Genomic DNA, 19,046 nt, shown 5'->3' with positions numbered 1-19,046 from the left:
GAAAGACCAGCAAACAAGCATTACAACAGCCACAACTTGCTCTAACATTCAAGCCAGACAAAACAAAGGCAAAAGCACTCGTGTATCAGGGAACGCCAGCGACAAGGCAGCCGCCCTCGTGCTGCAGGCCCCCCACGGCACGCAGTGCTGCCGTTACACCTACACGGAGGACTCCTCACACAGGTCCCTTCGAGGAAGACATGCCACAGCCAACAATTCTACTCAAACTACCCCTTATATGCTTTGACTAAGAACGGCGATTTGCAGCTGCATTTCCATGCTTTCCTCTAACTCTCACCCATCATCTGTTCTGCAGCTGGCTCTCAGGAAGTGCACTCTCTCTGAATGCAAAAGAAAAAAACCCAGCAACAGTGGCAGATAAGGACAAATAAGCGATCTCAAGAATACCAGCTTTTTACTGATGAATTTAAAGATTGCAACAGGCTAAAGCTTCGTTGTTTTTTTTTTTCCCCTAGAGAGTTCTTACAATTAATTACTCACATCACAAGCAACACAATTCTGCTCTATTATTTATCAAGATCACTGTCACAGCAGGTATGTTTCCACATCACTTAAACGTACCTGTCCTTTCTAATGATTTAGGTTTAAAGTGATCAGAGGGTCTGCTGCAGTGCATACTTCATCTATTAAGAAATGATTCTTTAGTTACAAGAAGAAAAAAAAGAAAGCCTGTTCCAATAACCTCTGAAACTGAAATTCTCATTTTTTAAAGATAAGGAGAAAGTATTATTTCACAACACTATCTGGATATAAAAAGACACTCCAGGAATTCCTGATTATACCAAAAGAACTTGTCAGCACAACTCCATTTTTGCTACCCAGGGACTGCTCCAAGGCCCCTCCCTATGCAACTTCTTCATTCGAGGGATGACAGCAACACACCGCAGGAGAACTGCGAACGCACTTCCTCGCTAGCTCGTCGGTTTGTCCACGCTTCAAGAACGGGAGTCACGAAGCACATGACTGCTCAGAGATTATTTTCAAAGCTTCAAAGGAAGACTGCAATTAGGGAAAGAAACACACGCAGCAAAACATGACTGCAAGTTTACAAAACTGTGCTCAAATTCACAGCCGTTTCTATTGCCCTTTCAAAAATAAGCTCCTAAACCTCAGGTTTCCACACGTGAGCTGATCTGATCTGACCCAAGTTCACAAACACAGAGACGCAAGAAGGCCACCCTTGCTTCAGGTTTTCTAATCCAACGATTTCTTTATCTGCTGGGAAAAAAGATGACTTACTACGAAATAACACACCGCGCGTCTGATGGGATCTCTGTGGCCATTATCTATCATTGTATCAGCAACAACCCATGCTACCTTCATACGCTTTGCACGTCAACTAACAACCCCTTCTTGGATTCAGCATGCATTACGGGGGTTGGGCCCGATGATCTCCTGAGGCCCCTTCCAACCCCTACAGTTCTGTGATTCCCAATTTCACATCAAAGCCAAAAAGCGATCGACGTGACCTTCTGAGAGGCAGACAAGCAGGAAATCCACATCTCTGAAGCTGGACGTAGCAGTGTTTTGAAAGATTTAAGTTGTTCCCTGTGAAAAAAGGGATTTGGTGACTCAGGAACTCTGATTCATCTACTTCCTCCCTGTCTTCTCTGTGGCTATAAGTACAGTGTAAGTAAACGATGACACTTCCATGCAGTGTGCGCCTCCTGACAGGTTTATTTAACCGCTCCAACAGGTATACTGATGGGAAGGACCGGGACTACACCCACCTGTTCAGCAAGGTCAGGAGGCAGCCGCGGCTCTGCCTTGTTGTGAGCCGAGGGATACAGCACAAGGGCGCTGCTCCCTCCAGTAATGCTCAGACCTATAAAAGCCTCGCTCTGCATCACTGTGTGTATCGACCCTCGGTAAAACCACTGCAGCCAACCCCATCGAGAAGGCTTTCAAGTGTTCGGACTTGGGAAATCGCATGAACGCATCCAAATGGACGGAGTTACAGAAGTAAATACTAATGAATAATGAAAGCTATCAAGCGGGTGTTATTTTGCTTTTTGGCTTTTTTAAAACCAGAAGTCGTGCAGGATCTTTGCTTCACGACTTTAACCACTTCCTAGCACTTGAAGCCTGGAAGAACGCTTTGGTGGCTTCAAGAGACTTCGCCAGGAGGTTTTCTGCAGTTCCTCAGCGGGGGCAGCATCAGAGGCCGCCAGGGAGACCACAACGCGTTAGCGGACCCAGACACGGTGCCTTCTGCAGCCTCTCTCCTTGAGGGAAGAGGATCGGGGGGGGGAAGAAGGCGATACGGTGGGGATTCAGAGCAACTTGGAGAGAGAGCAGCACCGTGCACACGGATTGAAACGTGTCCCAGCTCCTTGCTTTCCGAGACGCCTCCTATACCCAGTCTATCAATAGTCAAAGAGAACTGCGTTTAATCGCACAGCTCTGAGGTTAATTAAGGCACTGCGGGACCCCGCCGCCACCAGACGGCTGGGGCGGCCCCAGAACCCGCTGCCGCTCCCTCAGGAGGTGCCCGGCGCCTTCCCCCGGGCCTTCCCCCGCCAGCAGCGCCCCCCCCCCGCTGCCCTGAGGCGGGCAGTGCCGGGCCGAGCCGGGCCCCGGCCCCATCCCGTCCCCTCACGGGGCCGCGGCACCCCCGGGCGGGCCGCCCCCAGCCCCGTGCCCCCAGCCCCGGCACCTGAAGCGCGGCGAGTCCTTGAGGCACTCCTCGAAGTCCACGGCCACCCTCATGCTGCCGCCCGCACGCGCGGCCCCGCCGACGCCGGGCACGGGGCGAGGCCGGGCGGGGCCCGGCGGCTGCTGAGGGGACGCCGCACCGAGCGCCCCTCTACCCTCCTCCCGCGCCCCGCCGCGACTGACGGCCCCGCTGGCCAATGGGAGGCAGGAAAAGGGGGGCTCAGCCAATGAAATGTAACCGTAGGCGGGGCTTCGCCGTAGCGGAGTTCGGAGGGGGGGTGACGGCCGAGCCAAGGGGAAAGGGGGGCGGTTTGACCAATCGCAAAGCGCGAGGGGAGGGTGTAACAGGGAGGCTGGCCAATAACTGCGCCTCTCGCAGGAGGCAGCCAACCGCCGGGCGTCTCAGGGAGCGCTTCCGCATCGGGCCTTAGAAGAGTAACAGCCGGGCAAGCCAACGGGGAGACCGCCGTAAGCCGCTCACCCGTTGGCCAGCTCCGTTACCACGGCGACCCGAAAGACCAATGGCAGCGCTCTTAGGCAAGGAAGGGGCCCGCCCCCGAGCTGCGATAGGCCAGGCCGCCTGTCGGTCGCGGCGGCGGCGGGAGGCTCTCATGGCGGTCGGCCCGGGGGGCCCGGGCTTGTCCCCTGAGGCGGGCCCCGCCCCTCAGCGCGCCCCGCCCGGGGCCCTCAGCGCCGCGCCAGCCCCCGGCTTCCTTCCTCCGCCTGCCGAGCGGGCAGAGCCGGACCCCAAGTTACGTAGGCAGTACGGAAACCAAGGACATTTATTTATTTGGTGACACTTAACACTGTTTTCAAACAGAATAGTTACAGTTGTGAGGTGGTTTCGTAATACAGACCACAAAAAAGCACGTTACAGAAACAAAGAATTCCTGTGAGATACACGAGTTCAACACCAGAGACAGTTGCAGAAAAAATATTTGGGCGCACTAAGTGCCCAACTCAGTGTAAAGCAAAACAAAACAAAAACAAACCACCAAAAAACCTTCAAGGACAAAAAAACCTTAAGGACAGTGTTAAGGCTGTTATTTGCAAGTGATCTTCCTACTGGAAGCATTCTGGAAATATATTCCCTAAACAGGATGGAACTTGAGGGCTTAAATAAATCTGTGTGAGAAACACTGCAATTCCGATGCTGTGGATGTCCATTTCCACATTGGTGAGGGCTGCGTGTGTTTTGTTTCCTCTTTACCCCGCTCTTTACACTACAAATGAGCTGTTACCCTATCACCACAAGATTAAAACCTGCATGCAAATGAAAGAAGAAAGGCATGTCCTCTCTTTTGTCCCTACTCAGCAGGGAGCTATAATTAATATTTCCAAAATAGAAGGAAATCAGACATTCCTCTAAAAACAAACCAAAATAGCTATTAAGAAGATCTGCAGTAACTGCAAAGTAAACTTATCTATTTTAGCCTTTAAAATACATGAAGGGTTAAGCCTGGATAGAAATCAAGTGAACCAGCCTCTCATCTAGAAGCAGCGTCAGGTACATTGGGTTGCAGTCCAGGTGAGTCATACGAAGTGCGAAGAGAATTTTTGCTAGCACTGAAGAAAGTGAGGAGGACAACAAACCTTTACTAAAAGACATCACTAAAACCAATAGAAGTTCCTATCCAAACTGCATCTAACTGAAACCTGGGGACTTGGTTGCACAGAAGAAGAGAGATCACCCAGACTGCTTAAGATCTGAAAGATGAAGGGAACCTATACATTCTGAGATTCATTTAAAACTACCTTCATGTACTTATGTGCACTCTACCTTCCTCAAGGATACATACCCAGTTCATCTAGGATTTTGGAAATCGTTACAGGAAAGAACTTGACTGAAAGTTAACAAAGGAGGGGGGTTTGTTTGTTAAATTAAATGCTTTGCAAGCGTTGTAGGCTACAAAGAACTCACACCGAGCACTAAAATAAAAACAAAGTCTTGGGCACAAGAATTGTGGTGGGGAAGAAGGCAGGACATTAGCTCACACAAGAGCTTTCTGATGGTTTCTGCTTTAATTATGGATACTTTATCACAAATTAAGAGTAATCCGTTTTAAAGCATCACATAAGACAACTGTGTTACCCACACGCATTGGTCAAATCTTGACCCTCCCAAGCTCCAATCCAAAAGCCGCGCAGCTTTGCCAAGTGTCACTACTCTCTCATTAGGACTTTGTGCCTTAGCCGGGGCAGACCATCTGAAATGCAGGCTGGTCTGCAAAGAGCTTTGCACATACCAACAATCTGAACTCTCAAAGCTAATACATAAAGGGTTTAAATTTTGAAACACTTTGAGAGCCAAGTTTAAAGCTACAGTAAGAGACTTTAGGAGTCACAAGCATCTAATTGCTTACTCTTTGCCCCTGCATACCTACAGAAATTGATACAAAATTTTTGACACAAGAAGCAGCAATCTCCATACTGCAAAAGTAGCATCATCACACTGGACCAAACCAGGAGTTCAACTTTTTCTTGTGAAAAGACAATACTGATTTTAATTCAGGCCCTTAAGAGATCAAGTATCCGACAACTGACAACCACGTTGTCTATAAGGAGGAGATATTTAGGAAAGGCACACCATTTAGCGAAGCTCACAGATATCTTTGGCAATACACCCATTCTAGTTGTTATTCCTGTGTAAACCTTGCAAGTGACAGCATTCTACTGCTTTATTCACTCTCACTCTCTCTGGGATTTCATGAAAGCTCACACTTGAGAATGCAGGTAACTGTAAAATAACTTTCATTCCTTTATTCAAACTTCACATATACAGTGGACAAAGAGACATTTTAAAATAGATCCATATAATTATATGGATTTTTTGCAACATATCAAATTCAGACCAAAATTAAGATATACACTGTATTCCATAATCAAGCTAAAGCTTAAGTGTATACTTCATTGCTGTAATAAAACCCAGGAACTATTTTGAATACTAGAACATTCACTAGTCAAATTCCATCGAGGGGGAAGTTGTTTACAGCAATGTGGAGGTTCAGAATCCCTCTTTACAAGGGCTACACAACCACATCGTAAACAACATATCTGAATTAGGCAGTTTCCTTTCTAATCTTCCAAACAGCTTTCATTTTGCAAAAGCAGCTGCTGTAAGTAACTTACTTGGATGCAGAAAGATTTAGACCAGTGGTTTTCAGTATGCAGGTTACAAACCCCAAACAAGCAGATCACCAGCAGTTATCTTCACATAAAGAACAGACAGAGCCTAAACTCAGCCCATCTTCACAGTCCTGATGTGGATTTTCCTTATGGATGGGTGTTTTTCTTCAGGTGCTTGTAAGCACAACTCATCACGCAACTGGAAAGGATCAAAAGCTTGAAGCAAGAGCCATAAGAATAACAGTTGATGTCGTTTTAAGAGAAAAGTCAGAGGGAACTTTCATGTTCTCAAGATAAACCGAGAGCTCCAAAAAAACATCCAGTGGAAGAGAAAATGAGTTAAATTCAAAGTTCAAGTTAGCACGCTTCCAGTGTAAAACACTCCCTCCACCAGATGTTAGCACTGCCTTAGTCAGAAGCAAATAACTGATTCCAAATACTGGTCTGAAAAATACAGCTTTTCTTCTTGAGATTGAGGAAGTACAGGTAATAATACACTGAAATCTAGATTAAGAGGTCAAAATTGTTTTTAAGAAGTTCTAAAACTTGTATAATCCCTTTTTATACTGCTTAACACATCTGATAAATAGCTTGCGTGTCAATCTGATATATGCTGTACCGTTTAGCTCTTGAATCCTAAACCCCTCCATAAGGGATACCACACCTAGAGCACTGTCAAATAAATAGTGAAAAAACAGAGATAGTGTCTGTGTTTCAAAGCATGAAGAGTAACAGTACATTACGCAAGATAATCAGCATTATACATACAGGGAATGCCATCTGGTTGAACAGATAATAAAGCAGTATTCTCCATGAAATACTAGGCACAAGAATAAATCAATTAGACAGTTTTTTTTCTGCCTAATGGACAAGTCTAAAATTAACATTCTTGGCAATACAACATTGTAACTGATATGCTTCTCAATATATTAGAGCCTGAATTGCAAAAATCATGAAGCAGTGTTTATATTTGTGTCTTTGACAAGCAGTTACAGTTCTGGACAGATTTCTTCTACGCTGCGTGCTCTACCTTCCAGCTGGTCTTGAGTAGCATGTGCTGCATAAGAAAGATTACAAAAATAGGTAACTATAGGTAACACTCATTGAATATGTAAACAACAAAAACAAAACACCGCACAAATACATTCCTGAAATCATCTTTGCTTCCCCAAAGGCAATGTTTGCAACCCATCTTAGCAACCTACATGCTTTTAGTTTCAGAGTGCTGAAGCCTCCAAAATAATTATTTCACCCTCATGTTTTAAAGAGATAACCAATGCTACCGTTCAGCACACCACACACTGAATTCTTGACAACCTTGGAATCAGAAGTATTTAACCCAAGACTTAAAAAAAAAAAAAAAAGAGATCGATTTGCAGAACATATGAGGTTCCTGAAATGCCACTAAGCATAGTACTATTCTGGTCAAATTTCAATTCCAGATGAGACACTTTAAAAACAAAATAATCTAATAAATGAAGTAGCACAGTCTGACGTATTGTTCACCAAGTCTTCAACTCACATTTTTGAACTAAAGAACAGCGATAAATCAGAGAAGAGGTTCCTTCTCATCGGTTATTTTCACATGAAAAAGCCCGCTGACAAAGGCTATTTATACACGTGACTATGTGAATATGTGCATATGTATACACACATACATACATACATATATATGCTTGAAAATTCAGCTACATAATACAAAGATCAGAAAAAGCCACGTCCAGATGATAACCTTAAAGCAAGCCAGTTAGGCTTGTGCATGAGTTATACTCAGTCCCAACTGCAGTTTCACAAGCGAATAGCGTATGCGCCAAGCAGAAACAATTTAGGCATGACCCCAGTCTTTGCACATAAGTCATCTTCAGGGCGCTGCTCACCATGGTTAAGAAAACACAATGTATTCTGTATCTACCAAAGTCCAAAAGAGCACACCCAGTCAGCTGACAGCTAAGCTGATCAGCAGTACCTGAGTAAGTTTATCATGGTTGCAATAATGCTAAATGAGCCATAAGCAAAGAACAATAGTTTTACTGCTTGTCAGGTGAACTACTACAGATCACACCCTTGTCTCTCCTGAGGAGAGACACTTTTGTGTAGCAGAAGATACTTTTTGTGTAGCAGGCCTGCATGTAAATCATTATTCTTAAATCAACTTAAATGAAGAATCTTTCCTTCAGTGATTTCAAATAGAATTTTTAAAGGAAAGGTGTTTGCAGAGAGGAGCAAAGGTCACTATTTTGCAGGCAAAGTCTATTGCGTTGTTCATGGAGTCATAAATAGGGAATAGCCAGAGAAATTCCAGAGAAGCTGAAATGCTGAATCAACCTAAATGCATACTGCTACAACTTCAACTTTCTTTTCCTCCCAAAAGCTTGACTGGTGTAACCCACATGCACGGGGAAAAGGTACAGCTAAAGGCAAGAAAGGAACGACCCATCCATATAAAATACTTGGTAGCCAAGGATGAAAACAAGGGCATAAATACACAAATAGTTCTCACCATTACTGACTGGACTGGTGATCTTCATTTCAATCAGCAAGAAATCTCATTCTGTAACCAAGAAGCGCAACTTACATTAGCAGACTTTGTGGTAAATGACAGAAGCCTTCTTAAAAACTTGTCTCAAATCCTTAGCCCCTTCCTCAGCACAGACATAACAGAAAGGACAGTTTGCAGAGATCAGGATAATACTGCTAGCTTTATTGAAAAACAAAACAGATGGGATTAGAGGGTAGAAAGAAGCACTGGATAAGAGAAGCAAATAACCTCGAAGGGATCTTCACAGACTAAAAGCTTCCAAGTGACAAGAAGGTTTCAGAAAAACCCAGGAGCCAGAGGAGCCCTAGAGTCACAACAGACCACTGTGAGATACCGCATGTCACATCTGTATCTGAAGCGATCATCACTACTATGGAAGTCATGCTGTTCCACTGGAATAAACAGACACTGCATACCAGCTCTCACTTACGGGGATTTACACTCTCAGACATAACAGGTGAGTGGTAGCTACATCACTAGATGGATGATCTCTAACTTCAGAAGATTTGAAATCAATTGGAAGAAATTATCAATACAACATGCAGTGAAAGACAGACATTTCTTCTGCACTTAAACTAACAGCTGTTTGTGTTCAACAGACTGAAGACAAAATAAGCCAGGGTCATTGCCTGCATCACCCAATACACTGAAGAAAACTCTCCTCTGCTAAGAAAGCACTTTAAAATACAATGATTTGAAGTTGAAGAGCTCTTTGAAAGCTATCCAGATGAATTACAGACTTTCCACACAGCTTCAGAAAGATCCAAGAGCATCCTAACACACTTAGAGTCCTAAGGAGGCAATTTCAGAAACGGAATTATTAGCATTTTGATCCACTTCCGTGAAGGAAACGAACAAATCAAAATACTGTTTAAATATCCAATTGCCTAGCACGACCAAAAGTACAGAATAGAAATGAATCCAAGCAGCAAATTTTAAAACCAGCTATTTCAGAAATGTTCTGTAGCTCAAAAATCTGTAATTAACATTTACGAGAGATTCTTTTGTGCCCCCGAATAAAGGTGAAAGAATAATCAAGAGATCTCCAAAAAGTTATTCCAGTAAAACTTTGGCATTAACACGGTTACGTTACTGAACGCTTATCATCTCGATGAAGGAATTGCTTAAAACATGGGCAGTGACAGAAAGACAGTTGCTTATTGACAGCTTTGACCAGATTCCCTTGTCCTTTGACCAATCCTGCACACTATCATTCTATTCACTAGCTGCTACAAGAGTGAGACCAGTATTGAACCTCAGAAGAACTGATCAAGTACAGAGAACACAAACCGGGATAGTTGATGTCGAGATTAGGAGATAATGAAACGCCAGGGCTTGTTAAGCAGAATAATACAAAAACAGAAGTGAAGAACTGAGAACCACATGGAGTTAATGGAAAGTATTTCTATAAGCCATGGCAGAGGTGAACCAGTTAGTTAATGGACTGATAAACTGGCAAACATTACATTTATGGAATCTATTGGCCATGAGCAGTCTGAAATAGATAATTACCAGTTGTGGTTCAGAAGCTGGTTATGAGGCAAGGTGGAATGGACTTCAACAATAGAGATGGAAAAATGCTGCAAAGGTGTGCCTTCTGTCCACTGGAGAATGCAGCTGGGGAGCGGAGTTGCCTCTGTTTTACAGCAGAGTGCAGAGAGATGGCAGCTTCAAGCCATGGAGAAAGGTCCTAAGGTTGCCTATTGGAGCCCTCCTTTCCCCTGGAGAGTGAAGTTCTAGTAAATAGCCATTATAAGGCGTATTACAAATTACTGTAGAAATCCAGGCCGTTAATGGGTCTCAGACATGTAGCAAGTGACCCTCTCAAAGCAAGTATGAAGGCATTAGCCCTTCCGTAAGAAAAAATGGAACACAAGTGTGCAATCCACAAAACTTTAAAAAAAAAAAAAATGCAACTTGGCAAATCACCTTTTTATTTTGTGGAATTTAAACTATATGTAGAAGAGTTTCTAGTTCACGTGGTCATGCAAAGCGAATGTGAACCAATTTAAACCCATGCAGCATCTTCCCAAGTCTTCAGGCTGTTTTAATGTCTCTAGTTTTGCCAAGCAACAGATGAAGGAGGCTTACAGACTTCAGATTCATCACCACTTGTCTCATTAGCAAGAGATGTCTATTTTTTTTTAATGTCAGAAACCTGTTCAATGTGCTGTTCCACACAGAGGTAGGTACTGAACAGCTGTAGTTATTCACCAGAAGGCCGGGTGAATACATAAAAATCGAAGACTTTGTTATATCGTCCCAGAGAGAAGCTAAAGATGGCAGAGAAGGTGTCACCCTCTATAGTTCTAAGAGATTGCTATCAAGAGACAGCTCTGCAGCAGGCTTCAGAAACAGCTCCCAGCTAAGAGTCCTAGACTTTCTTCCAGCAGCTGTGTTAAAAGGGGAGGCTGAGGTTCTCATCCCATACTGTAAGACTGAACATTAATGCCTAAGGACAAGTGATACTGAACTCCTAACAGCATAGTTTTAAGTTACCATGAGATGGGCAGACATTCATTAGACACACTGCTCTGAACAGGGAAGAAGCCCTCATGCTAGCTGCCCATTGCTGACTACAGGATGGTTTGGGAGCAGAATGGGAAGCACGCCACAACACAAGGCCAGGCTCTCCCTTGTGGCCACAGCTTTAAATGTCCTGCACAAGAAAACTCCCCTACAAAAAAGGATGCTGGCAACTTCACTACCATGAGTCAGTTATGCTATGGAGCTACTACTGGCCTGAAGCAGAGGTGTTTGTTTTTCTGTTGTGCTATAACAAACAGAAGCCCACGTGTTTAATTAATAGTGTTGATTGTTTTGGTACCACACCACAAATCCACCTATCATGACAGCACGCAGTACTGCACGTTGAGCGTTACATCTATACCGCACCCTTTCTATTCTCACACTTGAGCATATTCATCCCAACAGCTGAAAGGATCACCAAAAGTTAAACACAGCTTTTGATTAATCAGCACCTCACCATGTTCAGTAGCTTCTGTATTCATCGTTTCTACATCTGCAGCATCACACATCTCTTCATCATCTTCAGCAGGTAGTTCTTTTGCGATGAGCTGTCTTGCCAGTTTGATGTTTCGTCCTTCATTGTAGTGCATTTTTCTCTTCATTTCAAACTGCTTCTTCTTTTCTGTGGACAAAAAGTGCAGAGATTTGATATTTTAGAATAAGTAAATAAAATCAGTTACTTCCTCTTCAGAAAGGCATGAGCACCAACTGCTTCCTAGGTCAGGTTTATTCCTACAGTTTATTCCTACAGTACATCGTTTTTATGACCAAACAATCCTTGTTTTTTTTAAATGAGTCTGACTTATGAAAAGGGTAGTAATTAACGGACTGGAATGGCTGAAGGGCTTTTAAAAGAACCTGTCTGCAAGTAAAACAAAGTCTGAATGAAGAGAAGCATCCAGTAATGTAAAATTTCCAAAGTTTCACAACTCTTGTTTCTAAGCAGACTTAAGGACAAGTCAAGATGTACTGGTGGGTCAGCAGATGAACTTCTGCAGGTGTCCAACTTGACCACTGGCCAGCTACCAAAGGCTAGTTATAAGAGAGATGTTTACCACATGTAGAAGAAAATATTTTCATCTTTCCCTGTGGCTTAAAACTTATCTTTGCTTCATACACCCAACATTTCCAAAGCAGGTCTCATAGTTAAACTTGGTTTATTGGCAGCCCCAACACTACTTTTCTAACACAATCCTGAAACTTCAGAAGTATTGCTGCTTGTCTGTTTCCTCAAAATGTTCTAGCCCAAGCTAATGTAAAGTAACATCTCTGTTGAAGATCCATGAGGAAATTTTCTTCTGAATAATTGTAGATTTCTTTCTCATTTGAGAAGTCTAGGTTTCTTAAGAGGAATTCCCATACAATAAGCTTCTGTACAAGGGTCCTGCTGGTAACAGCAAATTGCTCTGTATACGTAGATCCCCCCAAACCAAACAGTCCTGACTGAACAACCGATCTGTTCATCTATAATCTTTTACTTTCCCTTCAAAGACTATGTACCTCCATTTTCAAATGACAAAGGCTTTGTCAGATAGTAAGAAATATTTGGGAAGATAAAGTACTGAAAAAATGAAACTACTTGTGTGTATGTGTGTGTGTATGTACATGTATAAAAAACACCAACTTATGCCTACCTCGTTCTTCAGGTGTTAATTCTTCATCCTCATCCTCCTCCTCACTGCTTTCCTCTAGCCTTGCTATAATCTTAGGTCCCCTACCTTCAGCTGCAGCTGCCAGTCTACATAAAGCACACAATACAAGATTCTGAGCATGGAGATTTTCACTATATAAAATACACGAAATTCCACAACACACATACAAATATAGCAAAAATAATGAACAAAGTTTATGTATACTAACAAGACGCAAGAGATTTTAAGTACCAGTGGAACAATCAATGTAGAAAACTACTCTGAAAATAGCAAAAACTCAGCATCTAGAGAAAACAGCAATACCTTTCCAAAAAGGAAACCACTCCAGGAAAAACAAAGTGATCTTTAGTCAGTTTTCTATTACAATACTTACTTTTTACTCAACACATCTGCTTTTAAGGGCTCATTTGATTCTGAATCACTCACTGCATCTTCATCGTCATCTCCTACCATGCTTGGAAGGCAAAGAAAGAAAGCAGCCTTTATCAATAATTTGCTGCTTAAAAATTCATTGATAAAATATTCAAGACATTACAGTGCTCAATTAAAAGACTCCTGTAATACTTTATAAATTGTCGTTTATATCAACATTTAATTTAAATTTGGAAAGCTGTTATTCTAGCACATAGATGTTAACTAAAAATGTCAGTACAAGTCAGACTTACTAATTCCATTGAAAGACTAAAACCTGAGATATATACAGAGAGAGACCTGGTAATACACATAGACCTCCCCAAAATTTACTTTGGCAGTACATCTTGATAGCTATAACCCTTTATTTAGAAGCTCTGTAAATTCACACACATTGTATATAGCCAATAGAATTGCACAGTCTGTCAGGCAATCATCCATAACGCAGTTCTGCAGCAAAACTATGTCACCTGCCATTGTTTAGGACAGCAGTTCAGCAAACCTACCTGTGATACGGAGTACTAGGTTCATCTATTTTCATCAAGCCATAATCTTTGCCTGCTGGGTGGTATGTAGCTATGATGTTCATTTCATCCCACTTCTGGGATTTTTTTCTGAAATAAGAAAGAGAAGCCAATGCTTTGAATCTTCTAAAAACATTTTGTTCTGTTTGGCCACAGAAAATGAACATGGAGAACGTCTTTGAGCCTCTCCTATATACTATCCAAAAGCACATTGTTATGACACACAGGCATGTTCAAAGTATAAACATGGTTATTAAACACTGCCCCATACATACTTCTGTTAAGTCACGACAAATTACCGTTGTGACTTGACTTTCCCTAACAAGTCACAGTAGTTAAACGAACTCAGTGCTATACAAATACATTGTGCATATCTGCAGGAGACTAGCACTCTTGTTCAATCACTGCCCTATTAACTGTCTGCTCTTGTTACAAGTTAACCTAAAATCATTCTTCCTCTAATTAAAACCCACAATTCTTGCTGCAAAAAGCCGCCTTACCTCTGCTCAGTGAGCTGCTACGATTATAAGCAAAACTGGTGCACAAACACCACAAAGCAACAAATAACTTCCTGCAGTAAAACGGATTGGACTAAACAAGCTGGTAATTAATACTGCTTTTGTCACCATAAATTGGGATCTCAAAACCGTACTGATTCACTGGTGTAACTAAGCCACGAGAGTTTCACGCTTCACACAGCTAGCCACCAGTGATGGTAGGTTATTTAGGATTTCCTCAGTTAATCAGAGAACGTACCGCTTTATGTACATTTGCGGAAACAAAAGCCTACCCAGAGTGACACAGGCCAGAAGTGCGTAGGCCAGAAGGAAAGCAGCTGCCCTGTGGAGAGGGGAAGAGCCACAACTCTACTGATCTCGAAGTGACTGAAAGGTTTAGTCAACAGCACCCACCAGGTTCCACATTTTCTCTAAAATGCTAGTGCAAGCACCACAGGAGGCAGTCTTTCCCTTAGACTAAGCCAAGAAACATAACATTAGAACAACAAATTAATCCCATTGTTTAATATTTCTTTACGCATTAAGGTATTCATGAAGTGTTGGAAAATTATTGCTTAGGGAAGCAAATGTTACAGGTTTGTGTTTTCTTCCAGGGGTGGGGTGGACAGTTGGCTGAAAGAATTTAGTTTAGTTACTCTTATTTAAACGTAGACTGTTCCAATAATAAATTACAAGATTTAAAATATATATGCAGGCTCGATAAAACAACTGCTTTTAGACAGAATACCACCTGTAAAACAAAACTGATTATGCAAAATTCCAAGTACAAACTAAATTTACCCTTCATAGAAAGCACTGCATAATGCAATGGAAGAAAAATTAAGAGAGAAAAAAATATAGAAGTGGAGGAGCTGATGCTGAACCCTACATGCCACAAACTTGTACTGTGGAACTGCATACCAATAAGCTTAATCACCTTAGCATATACTAACCACGTCTTATGTGAAGTTTCCTATCTATTTGTCACTTGGTCCCAGCTGCAACACCAAGATTGCAATCTGAGCAGACAGAACATGAGTCAGATTGCCTGCTCCAGCAGGGTGGGGAGTCATGAGCTTCGTGATTACAAAGCAAGAGCCGTAGTCCAGGAACACCAGTAATTCAAACCTACCTATTTAAGATTCTTTAAATGACCAGTTAAACATCAGCTAAACACCTGCTTAAAGTCCATGTACGAGGAACATAAGATGAGAGGAACATAAGATGATCATATGGTTATGTATCGAGTGCCTCAGTCACAGCAGTCAGACAATGGTATGTATGCTGCAGGGAGGGGCCTGGTCGCAGAGGAGATGTGACAGATGGGAGATGCTCCCACCAGGTGCCTTTGTGCTCCCTGCACTTGCCCCGAGGACATCCAGGGTTAACCCACCTGGGCTCACAACGCCAAACCTAACAGTAATATTGGAAACCTTGGAAAAAAATCTTTCACATACAGTAGTCTTGAAACTAGACAGTCTACAGCCAGCAATTCATTATCTTACAAATACAAGACTGAGAAATATTTTAGTGGTTTCTTTTTTCACTCATTTCTTTAGAATCCAACAGTAAGCACCTCAGCTGTGGAACACTTCCCAGAGCGCGATTTAAAATTCAGCTAGGAAAAAAAGTTATCATTAGTGGCAAACAGACAAGCGGGTCATTTCACCCCTTCACATAAAAAGTTGTCACAGGAGGGTCACTAAGTGCTCTAAAAGCACACACCTCCCTTGACTGCCTCCAATTTGGCATGCTTAGGCATGCCACAGCAGCATAACATTAACGATAAAGCTTAGGAGCATCACAGGAAAACACTTCCTGACATGACTTCAGGGGACCAGGTTCACATGTCTGTATCTGAGAAATATGAAATCTGATCTTCCTAAGTAAAATCAGATTTAAAAGATAAGAAATTCCAGAAGCGCTCACTGTATTCTTTCACATCCTTAAACATATAAGTAACCATTTATTTTGAGACCACACCTTGACAGGTCAGAGTTTCTGCTGTATCACTTGAAGGAACACCTCTCACACCTCACTTGCTCCTACCACAGCAGACTCTTGTCTGTTCCAACACAGCTGCTGGCAGGACTATGCTGCAAACCAGATCAGGGAATTAGAGTCTGCTCAATACACAAACACACTTAGTTACTCTGTAAAATGCCAGATCAGATCTCTTAGATGCTCTAACAGGAGCTTTAAGGCAAAAAACAACAACAACAACAAAAAAAAAAAAACACATACCAGCATCGCCAAGAATGTATCTACCACAAAGCCATCATCTCAGCTCTCAGGATGCTGTTCCAGTGATGTCTCAATTTCACAAACTTCTCTTTTGCATCGTATCTTCATTAAGGAAGTTTTCCAATGAATTTCACCATCACTAACAACAGTACCAGGTCGATAATGATGCAAATACTTGAGAGCTCTTCTGAACACGGTACTTTACAAGATGACAGCTGACACAATGAGTTCCTTTATCTGCAGCTATTTTTAAAGGAAAGTCAGATCTGACTTTCAGTATTAGAAAGAAGTATGGAGGCTGCTGATTGAGGTGCACAAAGAAAACAGACACCTTAATTCGTAAGCCACTTTTCAGTCTGAAAGGAACATCACAGTTGTACTGCTTCTAATTCTTTTAGAATACAAAATGATTTTGCTAAATTCAGAAGTAACACTGATGTAATGAAGTCGCCAACTAAAAAAATAATATCTGCATACAAACTAGCTTTAAATTCCCTATTCTGATCTTTCCAGGAAATCTTCTAATGCAGTGTGCCAGGTTTAGACAATGCGCTTTAACTTGCAAGGCAATTTCGGAATTAATCTAATAACACATTCACTGACTCACATCAGTAAATAGGAAATACAAGCTGGATTCCTGTCCGCTTAACTGCTTACCCCCAACTATACCACATACTCAGCTCATTAGCTTATACTCTTATTTCTCATCATTCTTCAAGATGGTAGAAGAGATTGCAGACAATGAAACAGAGGCCCCTAAAAGCCAGTTTCACTTTACACCTGGTGTGATAATAAGTACCTTGTGCTTATATTAAAACTAGAGGGGAAAAAAAAAAACACACAACTTCTGCGTACTGTATTGCTACTTACATTCACTTCCTTCAAAAATATCATGCTGTTCCTCCAGTTGTAATAATGTCTCTCTGGAAAGCAGGAGCCTTTACCACAGGCAGTACAGCAAACGAAAAACTTTTAGTTCCTACCTGGCTGACTTAGACTAGGCAAAAAGGAACAGGAACATTACCATAATAGAAAGGAACCTGCATGCACGTTTTATTTGATGATTATTATTCCTCTCCTTGCAATACCAAGTGAGGTCCCAAATGAAGAAAACTGCCCAAAAAAATTCTATAAACATGGGTTCGGGTCCAGCTCCGGTCATCACGATGCGATGGAGTCTCAGAGAGCTGTCATCGCACGCCAAGTGCTCAAATCAGGCAAAAGGCAAGATTTCCACTGGTCAAGGACAGGGGCCCAGCTCAAGACCACCTCGCGGATTTCTGGACTAACTCAGCGCGTTGCTGCTGCACATTCTCAAGGCTGTTCTCTTGAGCAATGACGAATACATCTGCTGTATGTTTCAACCCAAGGCGCCCTCTGTCCCTGTGGACGCACTTTTGGTTACAGATAAGCTCCTTTTGAGAGGAATAAGTCCCTCACGGTAAAGTGCATTTCCCAAAGCGTAAACCATCCTTGTAGCAACTCTAAAGCCGCCCTGTTTGCAAACGTCTTTTTGAACACCGGCTCCCAGACAGCATTACCCCGGTGAACGCGCCACAAGGCGCAAAGCACCGCACCACCAGCTCTGCGCTGCCCCTCCGCAGCCAGGCCCCGCCGGCAGCCGGCACTTGCTCCCCTCGCTCTCCCCGCCGGGGCAGCCCCGCGGAGCCAGCAGACCCTCAGCACCCCCCGGCTCCCCAGCGCCGACCCCGACCCTAAAGCAGCCCCCAGCCGCCTTCAGGGCCCCGCTCCTCCTCCCCTCCGCGGCCTCACCCGTGCTCGTCGTCGTCGCGGGCCGGGCTGGCCCGCCTCGCCCCGGGGGCCGCGCTGTCCCCCGCCGCCTTCCCGCCGCCCTTCTTCAGGATGCCCTTGATGGGCCCTCGCCCCGCCGGCGCCCCCGAGGCGGAGGCGGCCGGCACCGAGGACACCGAGGGGGCCTCCATGGCCGAGCCGCCCGCCTCCGGCCCGCGCCGCGGCACCGCCCCGCCGCACCGCGCCGCGCCTCACAACGGCCGGCGCCGGGCCCCACCGCGGCCCCTGGCGGCCGGCGGACCGCCGGCATCCCGCCCGCCTCACGGGGCCCCGAACGCCTCACGGGGCCCCAGCCCCGAGGGACGGGAGCCGAGGGGAGGCCGAAGCCCGGGGGCGGGGAGGAACGAGGCGCTCTGCCCCCAGAATGTAAGGCGGCCGCCAGCGCGGCGTGCCCCCCCGTCATCAGTCCGGGCTGAGGGTGCGGGGGAGCTGCATCACTTCGCGTCACCGGGGTCGTGGTGTGGAGGGATAAGGGCGTAATGCCACTGCTGGTCGTGGTGGCTGTGGGGACTGCCTCCTGTCTCGCCCCCATCCTGCCCGTGAGGTGATGGATCCCCGGCCGCAGAGCCGATGGCCGCAGCATCCCCACCGTTCGCTCAATGGTGACGAGGTGCCTGGCACCTGCTGCATGGCAAGGGCACGGCCAGGATTTTATTCGGAGGACGTGGCACAGAAGAGGTGGCCATGGACCAGGTGGCTTCCAGCAGGCTGTCAGCCCGATGACATTTGTCCACAGCGAGCTGGAGAGCAGAAGCAACGAGTGCCCCGAGTCTCTCCTCTCCCTCCCCGGGTGGGTTTATTGAAGTTTCTCCCAGCACAATAAAACCCAGGTGTGTGCAAAGGCACCTTGGCTTTGTACAGGGCTTCCCAGCACTCCTACAACTGCTTACAAGGTGCCTTTTTGCACCACACCAGGACATCCCCGCAGCAGCCGGGGGTAAGGCCACCGCAGCCAGGCCCTCCCGGGTGGGAGGCAGAAGCACAGAGGTGGGCGCCCAGCCGACAACATGCCACGCAGGCAGAAAGGCAGAGAGGG

The 19,046-nt window shown here is 44.5% G+C and overlaps 2 protein-coding genes across 8 annotated transcripts in view; both read right to left on the bottom strand.

Moving 5' to 3' along the window:
- The window catches only part of ACAP2 (ArfGAP with coiled-coil, ankyrin repeat and PH domains 2), a 62,588-nt gene extending 59,711 nt beyond the window's left edge, over positions 1 to 2,877 (bottom strand). The window contains exon 1 of one of the 4 annotated variants that reach the window (XM_040566998.1): positions 2,678 to 2,877. In XM_040566998.1, the coding sequence (XP_040422932.1) occupies positions 2,678 to 2,730 (53 nt within the window). In that variant the 5' untranslated portion in view covers positions 2,731 to 2,877. The remainder of the gene's footprint in view (positions 1 to 2,677) is intronic. The other 3 variants (XM_040566997.1, XM_040566995.1, XM_040566996.1) reach the window with 3 other exon arrangements.
- Positions 2,878 to 5,410: 2,533 nt separating this feature from the next.
- PPP1R2 (protein phosphatase 1 regulatory inhibitor subunit 2) lies at positions 5,411 to 18,179 on the bottom strand. 4 transcript variants are annotated; one of them, XR_005822428.1, is made up of 8 exons: positions 17,972 to 18,179; positions 13,440 to 13,547; positions 12,896 to 12,976; positions 12,505 to 12,608; positions 11,328 to 11,492; positions 9,854 to 10,077; positions 8,303 to 8,353; positions 5,411 to 6,859 (listed from the first exon to the last, which is right to left on the bottom strand). XR_005822428.1 is itself a non-coding variant. In XM_040566925.1 (7 exons), exons 1-6 carry the CDS (start codon positions 18,139 to 18,141, stop codon positions 8,349 to 8,351), a joined length of 633 nt encoding a protein of 210 aa, XP_040422859.1. In that variant the 5' UTR covers positions 18,142 to 18,178; the 3' UTR covers positions 5,411 to 6,859; positions 8,303 to 8,348. The 4 variants fall into 4 exon arrangements, 2 of the variants coding, with proteins under 2 accessions (XP_040422859.1, XP_040422858.1); XR_005822429.1 differs by having other exon boundaries at positions 9,854 to 10,062; XM_040566925.1 differs by lacking the exon at positions 9,854 to 10,077 and having other exon boundaries at positions 17,972 to 18,178.
- Between the last annotated feature and the right edge of the window lie 867 nt (positions 18,180 to 19,046).

The sequence above is a fragment of the Cygnus olor genome, chromosome 9 (assembly GCF_009769625.2).
Source record: "Cygnus olor isolate bCygOlo1 chromosome 9, bCygOlo1.pri.v2, whole genome shotgun sequence".
Classification (NCBI taxonomy): domain Eukaryota; kingdom Metazoa; phylum Chordata; class Aves; order Anseriformes; family Anatidae; genus Cygnus; species Cygnus olor.
Note: the sequence above shows the minus strand (reverse complement) of the source record. Positions and strands in the feature narration are given on the sequence as shown.

Coding starts and splice junctions, on each gene's coding strand:
- PPP1R2 (XM_040566924.1), bottom strand. CDS start 18,141: ATGGAGGCCCCCTCGGTGTCCTCGGTGCCGGCCGCCTCCGCCTCGGGG. Junction 13,548..17,971: donor CGCGACGACGACGAGCACGG/GTGAGGCCGCGG, acceptor TTCTTATTTCAG/AAAAAAATCCCAGAAGTGGG. Junction 6,860..11,327: donor TACAGAAGCTACTGAACATG/GTGAGGTGCTGA, acceptor TTTCTTATGCAG/CACATGCTACTCAAGACCAG.